Raw genomic sequence first — 14,022 nt, 5'->3', positions numbered from 1 at the left:
TCACAGTCTTCATCCCCATTTTACAGATGAGGCAACTGAGGCCCGGAGAAGTGACGTGAGTTGCCCAAAGTCACACAGCTGACAGTTGGCAGAGCCACGATTTGAACCCATAATAACAATAATAATAATGATGGCATTTATTAAGCACTTACTATGTGCAAAGCACTGTTCTAAGCGTTGGGGAGGTTCCAAGGTGATCAGGTTGTCCCACGGGGGGGCTCACAGTCTTCATCCCCATTTTACAGATGAGGCAACTGAGGCCCGGAGAAGTGAAGTGAGTTGCCCAAAGTCACACAGGTGACAGTTGGCAGAGCCACGATTTGAACCCATAATAATAATAATAATAATGGCATTTATTAAGTGCTTACTATGTGCAAAGCACTGTTCTAAGCGCTGGGGAGGTTCCAAGGTGATCAGGTTGTCCCACGGGGGGGCTCACAATCTTCATCCCCATTTTACAGGTGAGGTAATTGAGGCCCGGAGAAGTGACGTGAGTTGCCCAAAGTCACACAGATGACAGTTGGCGGAGCCACGATTTGAACCCATAATAATAATAATAATAATGGCATTTATTAAGCGCTTACTATGTGCAAAGCACTGTTCTAAGCGCTGGGGAGGTTCCAAGGTGATCGGGTTGTACCACGGGGGGGCTCACAGTCTTCATCCCCATTTTACAGATGAGGGAACTGAGGCCCGGAGAAGTGAAGTGAGTTGCCCAAAGTCACACAGGTGACAGTTGGCAGAGCCACGATTTGAACCCATAATAATAATAATAATAATAATAATAATAATAATAATAATAATAATAATAATAATAATAATAATAATAATAATAATGGCATTTAGTAAGTGCTTACTGTGTGCAAAGCACTGCTCTAAGCGTTGGGGAGGTCCCAAGGTGATCAGGTTGTCCCATGGGGGGGCTCATAATCTTAATCCCCATTTTACAGATGAGGGAACTTGAGGCCCAGAGAAGTGAAGTGACTTGCCCAAAGTCACACAGCTGACAGTTGGCGGAGCCGGGATTTGAACCCATAATAATAATAATAATAATAATAATAATAATAATAATAATAGCATTTATTAAGCACTTACTGTGTGCCAAGCACTGTTCTAAGCGCTGGGGAGGTTACAAGGTGATCAGGTTGTCCCACAGGGGGCTCACAATCTTTAATCCCCATTTTACAGATGAGGGAACTTGAGGCCCAGAGAAGTCAAGTGAGTTGCCCAGAGTCACACAGCTGACAGTTGGTGGAGCCGGGATTTGAACCCATAATAATAATAATAATAATAATAGCATTTATTAAGCGCTTACTGTGTGCAAAGCACTGTTCTAAGCGCTGGGGAGGTTACAAGGTGATCAGTTTGTCCCACGGGGGGCTCATAGTCTTAATCCCCATTTTCCAGATGAGGGAACTTGAGGCCCAGAGAAGTCAAGTGAGTTGCCCAAAGTCACACAGCTGACAGTTGGTGGAGCCAGGATTTGAACCCATAAAAATAATAATAATAATGGCATGTATTAAGTGCTTACTGTGTGCAAAGCACTGCTCTGAGCGCTGGGGAGGTTACAAGGTGATCAGGTTGTCCCAAAGGGGGCTCACAGTCTTCATCCCCACTTTACAGATGAGGTCACTGAGGCACAGAGAAGTGAAGTGACTTGCCCAAATGGGGAAACACCGATCCCGGCAGTGCTTAGAACAGTGCTTTGCACATAGTAAGGGCTTCCAGCGCTTAGAACAGCGCTTTGCACCCAGTAAGTGCTTCGTGGCTCAGCGGAAAGAGCCCGGGCTTTGGAGTCAGAGGTCATGGGTTCCAATCACATCGCTGCCAGCTGTCAGCTGGGTGACCTTGGGCAAGCCAATTCACTTCTCTGTGCCTCAGGTCCCTCATCTGGAAAATGGGGATGAAGACTGTGAGCCCCATGTGGGACAACTGGATCACTTTGTAAACTCCCCAGGGCTTAGAACAGTGCTTTGCACATAGTAAGCGCTTAATGAATGCCATCATTATTACTATTATTATTATTATTATTATTATTATATGTTATCATTATTATTATTATTATTAAATGCTATCATTATTATTATTATTAATAAATGCCATCATTACTATTATCCCAGGTTCTGCTCAAATGCGTCGAGAGTCTGGCTCGGAAAAAAGAGCCTTCTAGACTGTGAGCCCGCTTTTGGGTAGGGACCGTCTCTCTATGTTGCCAACTTGGCCTTCCCACGCGCCCAGTCCAGCGCTCTGCCCACAGTAAGCGCTCAATAAATACGACTGAACAAATGAACAGGCCGAGCCGGGGATTTGAACCCAAGACCTCTGACTCCAAAGCCACTCTTTCCACCGAGCCACGCTGCTACACCCAGAACCCTGTGAGCCCGCTTCTGGGTAGGGACCGTCTCTCTACGTTGCCAACTTGGCCTTCCCACACGCCCAGTCCAGCGCTCTGCCCACAGTAAGCGCTCAATAAATACGACTGAACGAATGAACAGGCCGAGCCGGGGATTTGAACCCAAGACCTCTGACTCCAAAGCCACTCTTTCCACCGAGCCACGCTGCTACACCCAGAACCCTGTGAGCCCTGTGAGAGGGACCGTCTATGTTGCCAACTCGGGGAAGCAGCGTGGCTCAGTGGAAAGAGCCTGGGTTTTGGAGTCAGAGGTTAGGGGTTCAAATCCCGGCTCCCCAGTTGTCAGCTGTGTGACTTTGGGCAAGTCACTTGACTTCTCCGGGCCTCAGTTCCCTCATCTGTAAAATGGGGATGAAGACTGAGAGCCCCCGGTGGGACAACCTGATCACCTTGTAACCTCCCCGGCGCTTAGAACAGGGCTTGGCACATAGTAAGCGCTTAATAAATGCCATTATAAAAAAAAAATTGGCTCAGTCCAGCGCTCTGCCCACAGTAAGCGCTCAATAAATACGATTGAGTGAATTGAATGAGTGACCTCTGACTCCAAAGCCCGGGCTCTTTCCACTGGGCCACGCTGGGGATGCCCCGGGCACGGGGCAGGGTGGCACGGGCTGGGCCGCGGCCCGGTGCCCACCTACCTCGGTAGCACAGGTTGTCTCTGCAGCTCCCGCCGAAGCTGGGCGGGCAAGCGGAGCAAGGTGGTCCGGATTTGTAGGGCACGTGCCCCCACCAGTTGCCCCTGCGAGAGAAAACGGCCTCCATTGAGACCCTCCCCTTCGCCACCCCCAAAATCGCCCCTTCCCCGACCCCCAGGACCCCCCGGGCACCGGGCAGGTGGCTCTGTGGCACGTGTGAGCCCACTGTCGGGTAGGGACCGTCTCTATATGGCGCCAACTTGGACTTCCCAAGCACTCAGTCCAGTGCTCTGCACACAGTGAGCGCTCAATAAATACGATTGATTGATTTGTTGTCTCCATCCCAGCGCTTCGTACAGTGCCTGGCACATAATAAGAACCGTGAGCCCACTGTCGGGTAGGGGCCGTCTCTATATGTCGCCAACTTGGACTTCCCAAGCGCTTAGTACAGTGCTCTGCACGCAGTAAGCGCTCAATAAATACGATTGATGATGATGATGATGATGATGATTGGACCTCGAGTGACGAGAGAGCCATTCATCGGTTGCGGGTTCGCATCCCCCCAGAGTCGGTTTCTTTCAGCGCTTAGGACATATGTTTGTCCTTTTAGACTGTGAGCCCACTGTTGGGTAGGACTGTCTCTAGATGTTGCCAATTTGTACTTCCCAAGCGCTTAGTCCAGTGCTCTGCCCACAGTAAGCGCTCAATAAATACGATTGATGATGATGATGATGTTTGTACATATTTATTACTCATTTATCAATCAATCAATCAATCGTGTTTATTGAGCGCTTACTGTGGGCAGAGCACTGGACTAAGCGCTTGGGAAGTACAAGCTGGCAACGTATAAGCCCCCCACCCAGCGCTTAGAACAGTGCTTTGCACATAGTAAGCACTTAATAAATGTCATTATTATTATTATTATTATATAGAGACAGGCCCTACCCAACAGTGGGCTCACAGTCTAGATTGATAGAAGGGGGAGACCGAGAACAAAACCAAACATACTAATAGAATAAAATAAATAGAATAGGAAGGTACAAGTAAAATAAATAAATAAATAGAGTAATAAATATGTACAAACATATATACATATATACAGGTGCTGTGGGGAAGGGATTTATGCACGCAATAAGGGTATTTATTTTACTTGTACCTATCTGTCCTATTTATTTTATTTTGTTAGTATGTTCGGTTTTGTTCTCTGTCTCCCCCTTTTAGACTGGGAGCCCACTGTTGGGTAGGGACTGTCTCTATATGTTGCCAACTTGGACTTCCCAAGCGCTTAGTACGGTGCTCTGCACACAGTAGGCGCTCAATAAATACGATTGATTGATTGATATCTATTCTATTTCTTTTATTTTGTTAGTATGTTTGGTGTTGTTCTCTGTCTCCCCCTTTTAGACTGTGAGCCCACTGTTGGGTAGGGACTGTCTCTATATGTTGCCAACTTGGACTTCCCAAGCGCTTAGTACGGTGCTCTGCACACAGTAAGCGCTCAATAAATACGATTGATTGATTGATTGATTGATTGGTTGGTATCGATTCTATTTATTTTATTTTGTTAGTATGTTTGGTTTGGTGCTCTGTCTCCCCCTTTTAGACTGTGAGCCCACTGTTGGGCAGGGACTGTCTCTATATGGTGCCAACTTGGACTTCCCAAACGCTTAGTATGGTGCTCTGCACACAGTAAGCGCTCAATAAATACGACTGATTGATTGATTGATTAATAATATTATTATATTTTATATTATTATTATTATTATTATTATTATTATTATATTGAGCACAGAAAGTGCTCAATAAATACAACGGAATTAATATCCCTCTCCCCCTCTAGACGGTCAGCTCGCTGTGGGCAGGGAATGTGACTCTTGACTGTTGTATTGTCCTCTCCCAAGCGCTTAGTCCAGTCCTCCGCCCACAGTAAGTGCTCAATAAATACAACAGAATTAATATCTCTCTCTCCCTCTAGACTGTCAGCTCGCTGTGGGCAGGGAATGTGACTCTTGACTGTTGTATTGTCCTCTCTCAAGCGCTTAGTCCAGTCCTCTGCCTACAGTAAGTGCTCAATAAATACAACAGAATTAATATCTCCCCCTCTAGACGGTCAGCTCGCCGTGGGCAGGGAATGTGACTCTTGACTGTTGTCCTCTCCCAAGCGCTTAGTCCAGTCCTCTGCCCATGGTAAGTGCTCAATAAATACAACAGAATTAATATCTCTCTCCCCTTCTAGACGGTCAGCTCGCCCTGGGCAGGAAATGTGACTCCTGACTGTTGTATTGTCCTCTCCCAAGCGCTTAGTCCAGTCCTCTGCCCACGGTAAGTGCTCAATAGATACAACAGAATTAATATCTCCCCCTCTAGACGGTCAGCTCGCCGTGGGAAGGGAATGTGACTCTTGACTGTTGTATTGTCCTCTCCCAAGCGCTTAGTCCAGTCCTCTGCCCACGGTAAGTGCTCAATAAATACAACAGAATTAATATCTCTCTCTCCCTCTAGACTGTCAGCTCGCCGTGGGCAGGGAATGTGACTCTTGACTGTTGTATTGTCCTCTCCCAAGCGCTTAGTCCAGTCCTCCGCCCACAGTAAGTGCTCAATAAATACAACAGAATTAATATCTCCCCCTCTAGACGGTCAGCTCGCCGTGGGCAGGAAATGTGACTCTTGACTGTTGTATTGTCCTCTCCCAAGCACTTAGTCCAGTCCTCTGCCCACAGTAAGTGCTCAATAAATACAACAGAATTAATATCTCTCTCCCCCACTAGATAGTCAGCTCACCGTGGGCAGGGAATGTGATTCTTGACTGTTGTCCTCTCCCAAGCGCTTAGTCCAGTCCTCTGCCCACGGTAAGTGCTCAATAAATACAACAGAATTAATATCTCTCTCTCCCTCTAGACTGTCAGCTCGCCGTGGGCAGGGAATGTGACTCTTGACTGTTGTATTGTCCTCTCCCAAGCGCTTAGTCCAGTCCTCCGCCCACGGTAAGTGCTCAATAAATACAACAGAATTAATATCTCTCTCTCCCTCTAGACAGTCAGCTCACCCTGGGCAGGGAATGTGACTCTTGACTGTTGTATTGTCCTCTCCCAAGCGCTTAGTCCAGTCCTCCGTCCACAGTAAGTGCTCAATAAATACAACAGAATTAATATCTCCCCCTCTAGACAGTCAGCTCACCCTGGGCAGGGAATGTGACTCTTGACTGTTGTATTGTCCTCTCCCAAGCGCTCAGTCCAGTCCTCCGCCCACAGTAAGTGCTCAATAAATACAACAGAATTAATATCTCTCTCCCCCTCTAGACAGTCAGCTCGCTGTGGGCAGGGAATGTGACTCTTGACTGTTGTATGGTCCTCTCCCAAGCGCTTAGTCCAGTCCTCTGCCCACGGTAAGTGCTCAATAAATACAACAGAATTAATATCTCCCCCTTTGGACGGTCAGCTCACTGTGGGCAGGGAATGTGACCCTTGACTGTTGTATTGTCCTCTCCCAAGCGCTTAGTCCAGTCCTCTGCCCACGGTAAGTGCTCAATCAGTACAACAGAAAGAACAAATGAAATACAGTCGAATGACTGAACGAACCCTATCCTAGCGCTCAGTACAGCGCTCTGCACACAGTAATCGCTCTCTATATACGATTGCCTGACCTCATTTTCACTGCTTTCACGCCCCTGGGAGATGGCGATCGGGCTCGCTTCGGAGTTAAGATAATAATAATAAATTTGGTATTTGTTAAGCGCTTACTATGAGCAAAGCACTGTTCTAAGCGCTGAGGAGGATACATGGTTGGCCCACGTGGGGCTCACAATCTTAATCCCATTTTACAGATGAGGGAACTGAGGCACAGAGAAGCGACTCGCCCAAAGTCACCCAGCTGACAAGCAGCGGAGACGGGATTTGAACCCGTGACCTCTGACTAATAATAATAATAATAATAATAATGGCATTTATTAAGCGCTTACTATGTGCAAAGCACTGTTCTAAGCGCTGGGGAGGTTACAAGGTGATCAGGTTGTAATAATAATAACGATGAGGATGATATTTTCATCCATTCATTCAATCGTCTTTTATTTTGTGAACATGCTTAGTTTTGTCGTCCGTCTCCCCCTTCTAGACTGTGAGCCCGCTGTTGGGTAGGGACTGTCTCTAGATGTTGCCGACTTGTACTTCCCAAGCGCTTAGTACAGTCCTCTGCACACAGTAAGCGCTCAATAAATACGATTGATTATTTTACTTGTAGGTATTTACTATTCCATTTCTTTTATTTTGTTAATATGTTGTGTTCTGTTGCCCATCTCCCCCTTCTAGACTGTGAGCCTGCTGTTGGGTAGGGACCGTCTCTAGATGTGGCCGACTTGGACTTCCCAAGCGCTTAGTCCAGTGCTCTGCACACAGGAAGCGCTCAATAAATACGACTGAATGAATGAATGAATATTTATTCCTCTATTTTACTTGTACATATTTACTATTCTATTTCTTTTATTTTGTGAATATGTTTTGTTTTGGTGTCCGCCTCCCCCTTCTAGACTGTGAGCCCGCTGTCGGTTAGGGACTGTCTCTAGATGTGGCCGACTTGGACTTCCCAAGCGCTTAGTCCAGTGCTCTGCACACAGGAAGCGCTCAATAAATACTATTGAATGAATGAATGAATGAATATTTATTCCTCTATTTTACTTGTACGTATTTACTATTCTATTTCTTTCATTTAGTGAATATGTTTTGTTCCGGTGTCCGCCTCCCCCTTCTAGACCGTGAGCCCGCTGTCGGGTAGGGGCCGTCTCTAGATGTGGCCGACTTGGACTTCCCAAGCGCTTAGTCCAGTGCTCTGCGCACAGGAAGTGCTCAATAAATACGACTGAATGAATGAATGTTGCCAACTTGCACTTCCCAAGCACTTAGTCCAGTGCTCTGCACACAGTAAGCATTCAATAAATACGATTGAATGAATGAATGTTGCCAACTTGTACTTCCCAAACGCTTAGTCCAGTGCTCTGCACACAGTAAGCGCTCAGTAAATACGATTGAATGAATGAATGATTGAATATTAATTACTCTATTTTACTTGTACGTATTTACTATTCTATTTCTTTTATTTTGTGAATATGTTTTGTTTTGGTGGCCACCTCCCCCTTCTAGACTGTGAGCCCGCTGTCGGTTAGGGGCCGTCTCTAGATGTGGCCGACTTGGACTTCCCAAGCGCTTAGTCCAGTGCTCTGCACACAGGAAGCGCTCAATAAATACGACTGAATGAATGAATGAATATTTATTACTCTATTTTACTTGTACGTATTTACTATTCTATTTCTTTTATTTTGTGAATATGTTTTGTTTTGGTGTCCGCCTCCCCCTTCTAGACTGTGAGCCCGCTGTCGGGTTGGGGCCGGCTCTAGATGTGAACAACTTGGACTTCCCAAGCGCTTAGTCCAGTGCTCTGCACACAGGAAGCGCTCAATAAATACGACTGAATGAATGAATGACTATTTATTCCTCTATTTTACTTGTACGTATTTACTATTCTATTTCTTTTATTTAGTGAATATGTTTTGCTCCGGTGTCCGTCTCCCCCGTCTAGACTGTGAGCCCGCTGTCGGGTAGGACCGTCTCTAGATGTGGCCGACTTGGACTTCCCAAGCGCTTAGTCCAGTGCTCTGCACACAGGAAGCGCTCAATAAATAGGATTGAGTGAATGAATGAATGATGAAGGCCTCCTCCAGGAGGCCTTCCCAGACTGAGCCCCTTCCTTCCTCTCCCCCTCGACCCCCTCTCCATCCCCCCCATCTTACCTCCTTCCCTTCCCCACAGCACCTGTATATATGGATATATGTTTGTACAGATTTATTACTCTATTTATTTTACCTGTACATATTTATTCTATTTATTTTCTTTTGTTAGTGTTTGGTTTTGTTCTCCGTCTCCCCCTTTCAGACTGTGAGCCCACTGTTGGGTAGGGACTGGCTCTAGATGTTGCCAACTTGGACTTTCCAAGCGCGTAGTCCAGTGCTCTGCACACAGTAAGCGCTCAATAAATACGATTGATTGATTGATTGATTGATGAATGACTCCCAAGCCTCTAAGCCACGCTTGCCCCAGCCCCTCCGGAGGGGTTTGCCCCCCGGGGCCCCGGCACTTACTTGGGGGAGTAATTGCACACCAAGTAGACGGCTTTGGGCCAGATTTGTCCCCAGATGTTCATGTTGTGGCACAGGTTCACGGCACAGCCTATGCGGCTACTGGTAGCCCAGACCATCTGGTGGGCAAGGGAAGGGACAAAAAGGCCGGTCAAAATCAATCAATCAATCAATCAATCAATCGTATTGATTGAGCGCTTCCTGTGGGCAGAGCACTGGACTAAGCGCTTGGGAAGTCCAAGTTGGCAACATACAGAGACAGTCATCATCATCATCATCATCATCAATCGTATTTATTGAGTGCTTCCTGTGTGCAGAGCACTGGACTAAGCGCTTGGGAAGTCCAAGTTGGCAACATACAGAGACAGTCATCATCATCATCATCATCAATCGGATTTATTGAGCGCTTACTGTGTGCAGAGAACTGGACTAAGCGCTTGGGAAGTCCAAATTGGCAACATAGAGAGACGGTCCCTACCCAACAGTGGGCTCGCAGTCTAAAAGGGGGAGATCGGAGCCTTGGAAGACTGGAATCTCAGGGCCGAAAGGAAGCGTCATCCCGCTCCACTCCTGTACCCTCCCGGGCGTTCAGTACAGCGTCTGGCACGTGGGAGTCGCCTGATAAGTCCTTTCAGACTGTGAGCCCACTGTTGGGTAGGGACTGTCTCTAGATGTTGCCGACTTGGACTTCCCAAGCGCTCAGTACAGCGCTCTGCACACAGTAAGCGCTCAATAAATACGATTGATTGATTGGAATGCCAGGGCCGAAAGGAAGCATCATCCGGCTCCACTCCTGTACCCTCCCGGGCGTTCAGTACAGCGTCTGGCACGTGGGAGTCGCCTGATAAGTCCTTTCAGACTGTGAGCCCACTGTTGGGTAGGGACTGTCTCTAGATGTTGCCAACTTGGACTTCCCAAGCGCTCAGTACAGCGCTCTGCACACAGTAAGCGCTCAATAAATACGATTGATTGATTGGAATCCCAGGGCCGAAAAGAAGCATCATCCCGCTCCACTCCTGTACCCTCCCGGGCGTTCAGTACGGCGTCTGGCACGTGGGAGTCGCCTGATAAGTCCTTTCAGACTGTGAGCCCACTGTTGGGTAGGGACTGTCTCTAGATGTTGCCGACTTGGACTTCCCAAGCGCTCAGTACAGCGCTCTGCACACAGTAAGCGCTCAATAAATACGATTGATTGATTGGAATCCCAGGGCCGAAAGGAAGCATCATCCCGCTCCACTCCTGTACCCTCCCGGGCGTTCAGTACAGCGTTTCGCACGTGGGAGTCACCTGGTACGTCCTTTCAGACTGTGAGCCCACTGTTGGGTAGGGACTGTCTCTATATGTTGCCGACTTGGACTTCCCAAGCGCTCAGTACAGCGCTCTGCACACAGTAAGCGCTCAATAAATACGATTGATTGATTGGAATCCCAGGGCCGAAAGGAAGCATCATCCCGCTCCACTCCTGTACCCTCCCGGGCGTTCAGTACAGCGTCTGGCACGTGGGAGTCGCCTGATAAGTCCTTTTAGACTGTGAGCCCACTGTTGGGTAGGGACTGTCTCTAGATGTTGCCAACTTGGACTTCCCAAGCGCTCAGTACAGTGCTCTGCTCACAGTAAGCGCTCAATAAATACGATTGATTGATTGATAAGGATGATAATAATAATAATAATGATGGCATTTGTTAAGTGCTTACTATTATTACAGTGCTTGGCACCTAAGTGCTCAACACACACAGAGGAGCAGCGTGGCTCAGTGGAAAGAGGCTGGGCTTTGGAGTCAGAGGTCGTGGGTTCGAGTCCCGGCTCCGCCACTTGTCAGCTGGGTGACTCTGGGCAAGTCACTTCACTTCTCTGGGCCTCGGTTACCTCATCTGGAAAATGGGGATGAAGACTGCGAGCCCCATGGGGGACAACCTGATCGCCTTGTAACCTCCCCAGCGCTTAGAACAGTGCTTTGCACATAGTAAGTGCTTAATAAATGCCATCATCATTATCATTATTATTATTCTCTGTGCCTCTGGTACCTCATCTGGAAAATGGGGATGAAGACAGTGAGCGCCCCGTGGGCCAACCTGATCACCTTGTAACCTCCCCAGTGCTTAGAACAGTGCTTGGCACATAGTGAGCGCTTAACAAATGCCATCATTATTATTATTATTCTTCTCTGAGCCTCAGTTACCTCATCTGGAAAATGGGGATTAAGACTGTGAGCCCCATGTGGAACAACCTGTTCACCTTGTAAACTCCCCAGTGCTTAGAACAGTGCTTTGCACATAGTAAGTGCTTAATAAATACCATCATTATTATTATTATTATTATTATTATTATTATTATTTTTATTATTATTCTCTGGGCCTCAGTGTCCTCATCTGTAAAATGGGGATGAAGACTGTGAGCCCCCCATGGGACAACCTGATCACCTTGTAACCTCCCCAGTGCTTAGAACAGTGCTTTGCACATAGTAATCGCTTAATAAATGCCATCATTATTATTATTATTATTCTCTGGGCCTCAGTGACCTCATCTGTAAAATGGGAATGAGGACTGTGAGACCCCCGTGGGACAACCTGATCACCTTGTAACCTCCTCAGCGCTTAGAACAGTGCTTGGCTCATAGTAAGGGCATTTAGCGATTACTATGTGCCAAGCACTGTTGTGCTTATTTGTTAAGCGATTACTATGTGCAAAGCACTGTTCTAAGCACTATGGAGGTAAAAAGTTGATCAGGCTGTCCCACGTGGGGCTCACAGTCTTCATCCCCATTTTCCAGATGAGGTCACTGAGGCTCAGAGAAAAATAATAATAAGAATAATAATAATAATGGCATTTATTAAGCACTTACTATGTGCCAAGCACTGTTCTAAGCACTGGGGAGGTTACAAGGTGATCAGGTTGTCCCACGGAGGGCTCACAGTCTTAATCTCCATTTTACAGATGAGGGAACTGAGGCCCAGGGAATAATAATAATACAATAATAATAATAATAATAATAATAATGGTATTGTTATTATAATGGCCCTCCTCCTCCTCAGCTGCAGACCCTACGACCTCTGGAAATTAATTAATTAATCAATGATGGCACTTATTAAGCACTTACTATGTTCAAAGCACTGTTCTAAGCGCTGGGGAAGTTACAAGGTGATCAGGTTGTCCCACAGGGGACTCACAGTCTTAATCCCCATTTTCCAGATGAGGGAACTGAGGCTCAGAGAAGTGAAGTGACTGGCCCAAGGTCACACAGCAGACATGTGGCGGAGCTGGAATTCGAACCCCTGACCTCTGACTCCAGAGCCCGGGCTCTTTCCACTGAGCCACGCTGCTTCTGCTGGCACTATGTGCCAAGCCCTGTTCTAAGCGCTGGGGAGGAGACAAGGTGATCAGGTTGTCCCCCGTGGGGCTCACAGTCTTCATCCCCATTCTACAGATGAGGCCCAGAGAAGTGAAGTGACTTGCCCAAGGTCACCCAGCTGACAGGTGGTGGAGCCGGGATTTGAACCCATGGCCTCTGACTCCCAAGCCCGGGCTCTTTCCGCTGAGCCACGCTGGGAGCTGGCCCAGGGAGGTTCTGGAAGGCCCAGGATTCATTCATTCAGTCGTATTTATTGAGCACTTACTGTGTGCAGAGCACTGTACTGAGCACTTGAATTGAGGGTGGGATGATGATGATGGCGGCATTTGTTAAGCGCTTACTATGTGCCAAGCACTGTTCTAAGCACTGGGGAGGTTACAAGGTGATCAGGTTGTCCCACGGGGGGCTCACAGTCTTCATCCCCATTTTACAGATGAAGCAACTGAGGCTCAGAGAAGTGAAGTGACTTGCCCAAGGTCACACAGCAGACATGTGGCGGAGCCGGGATTCGAACCCATGACCTCTGACTCCAAAGCCCGGGCTCTTTCCACTGAGCCACGCTGCTTCTCTATGGGAGAGGAGAGGCCGGGGTGGTTTTGTTTCGTTCTCCGCCTCCCCCTTCTAGACTGTGAGCCCGCTGTCGGGTAGGGACCGTCTCTAGACGTTGCCAACTTGGACTTCCCAAGCGCTTAGTACAGTGCTCTGCCCACAGTAGGTGCTCAATAAATACAATTGAATGAATATTTATTCTACTTATTTTATTTGGTTAATATGTTTGGTTTTGTCATCTGTCTCCCCCTTCTAGACTGTGAGCCCGCTGTTGGGTAGGGACCGTCTCTAGATGTTGCCAACTTGGACTTCCCAAGCGCTTAGCCCAGTGCTCTGCCCACCGTAGGCGCTCAATAAGTACAACTGAATGAATATTTATTCTAGTTGGTTAATACGTTTGGTTTCGTTGCCCGTCTCCCCCTTCTAGACCGCGGGCCCGCCGTCGGGTAGGGACCGTCTCTAGACGTGGCCGACTTGGACATCCCGAGCGCTCAGCCCAGCGCTCTGCCCACAGTAGGCGCTCAATAAATACAACTGAATGAATATTTATTCTATTTGGTTAATGCGGCGGGCGGGATTACCTGGGTGTAGTGTGTGCAGACGGGCCCCGAGCAGCGGAAAGGGCAGTCGGGGTCGCAGTCGGGCGGGTCAGGGTAGGCGAAATGGCGCACCTCGTCGTACCAGGACTGCACGTGGAACGTCAGCGGCCTGTACCTGCGCCGGGGACACTGTGCTGAGCGCCTCCCGGCCCCACACACCCACCCACACCCACACACACACACACACACACACACCCCGTCCTACCTGCCCCAGTGGGCGCCCAGGTTCTGCCCGATGGAGGGCAACAGGCCGGCGGGCCCGTGCTCCCAGCGACACGCCGCCGCCCACGCCGCCGCTGACCGCTCCAGCTCCGGGTCCCACGTCTGAAAACACACAAGGACACGCGTGCTCG

General features: G+C 48.1%; 1 protein-coding gene across 1 annotated transcript in view; it reads right to left on the bottom strand.

Moving 5' to 3' along the window:
* The window catches only part of CRISPLD1 (cysteine rich secretory protein LCCL domain containing 1), a 65,300-nt gene that overhangs the window by 38,863 nt on the left and 12,415 nt on the right, over window positions 1-14,022 (bottom strand). Inside the window, exons 2-5 of the mRNA XM_038766704.1 lie at window positions 13,875-13,993; window positions 13,652-13,784; window positions 9,176-9,291; window positions 3,052-3,152 (exon numbers count right to left, since the gene is read on the bottom strand). Coding sequence (XP_038622632.1) covers window positions 3,052-3,152; window positions 9,176-9,291; window positions 13,652-13,784; window positions 13,875-13,993 — 469 coding nt within the window. The remainder of the gene's footprint in view (window positions 1-3,051; window positions 3,153-9,175; window positions 9,292-13,651; window positions 13,785-13,874; window positions 13,994-14,022) is intronic.

Source organism: Tachyglossus aculeatus, chromosome 25 (assembly GCF_015852505.1).
Source record: "Tachyglossus aculeatus isolate mTacAcu1 chromosome 25, mTacAcu1.pri, whole genome shotgun sequence".
Classification (NCBI taxonomy): Eukaryota; Metazoa; Chordata; class Mammalia; order Monotremata; family Tachyglossidae; genus Tachyglossus; species Tachyglossus aculeatus.
The sequence above is the reverse complement of the archived record's forward strand: the minus strand, read 5'-3'. Positions and strand labels throughout refer to the sequence as shown.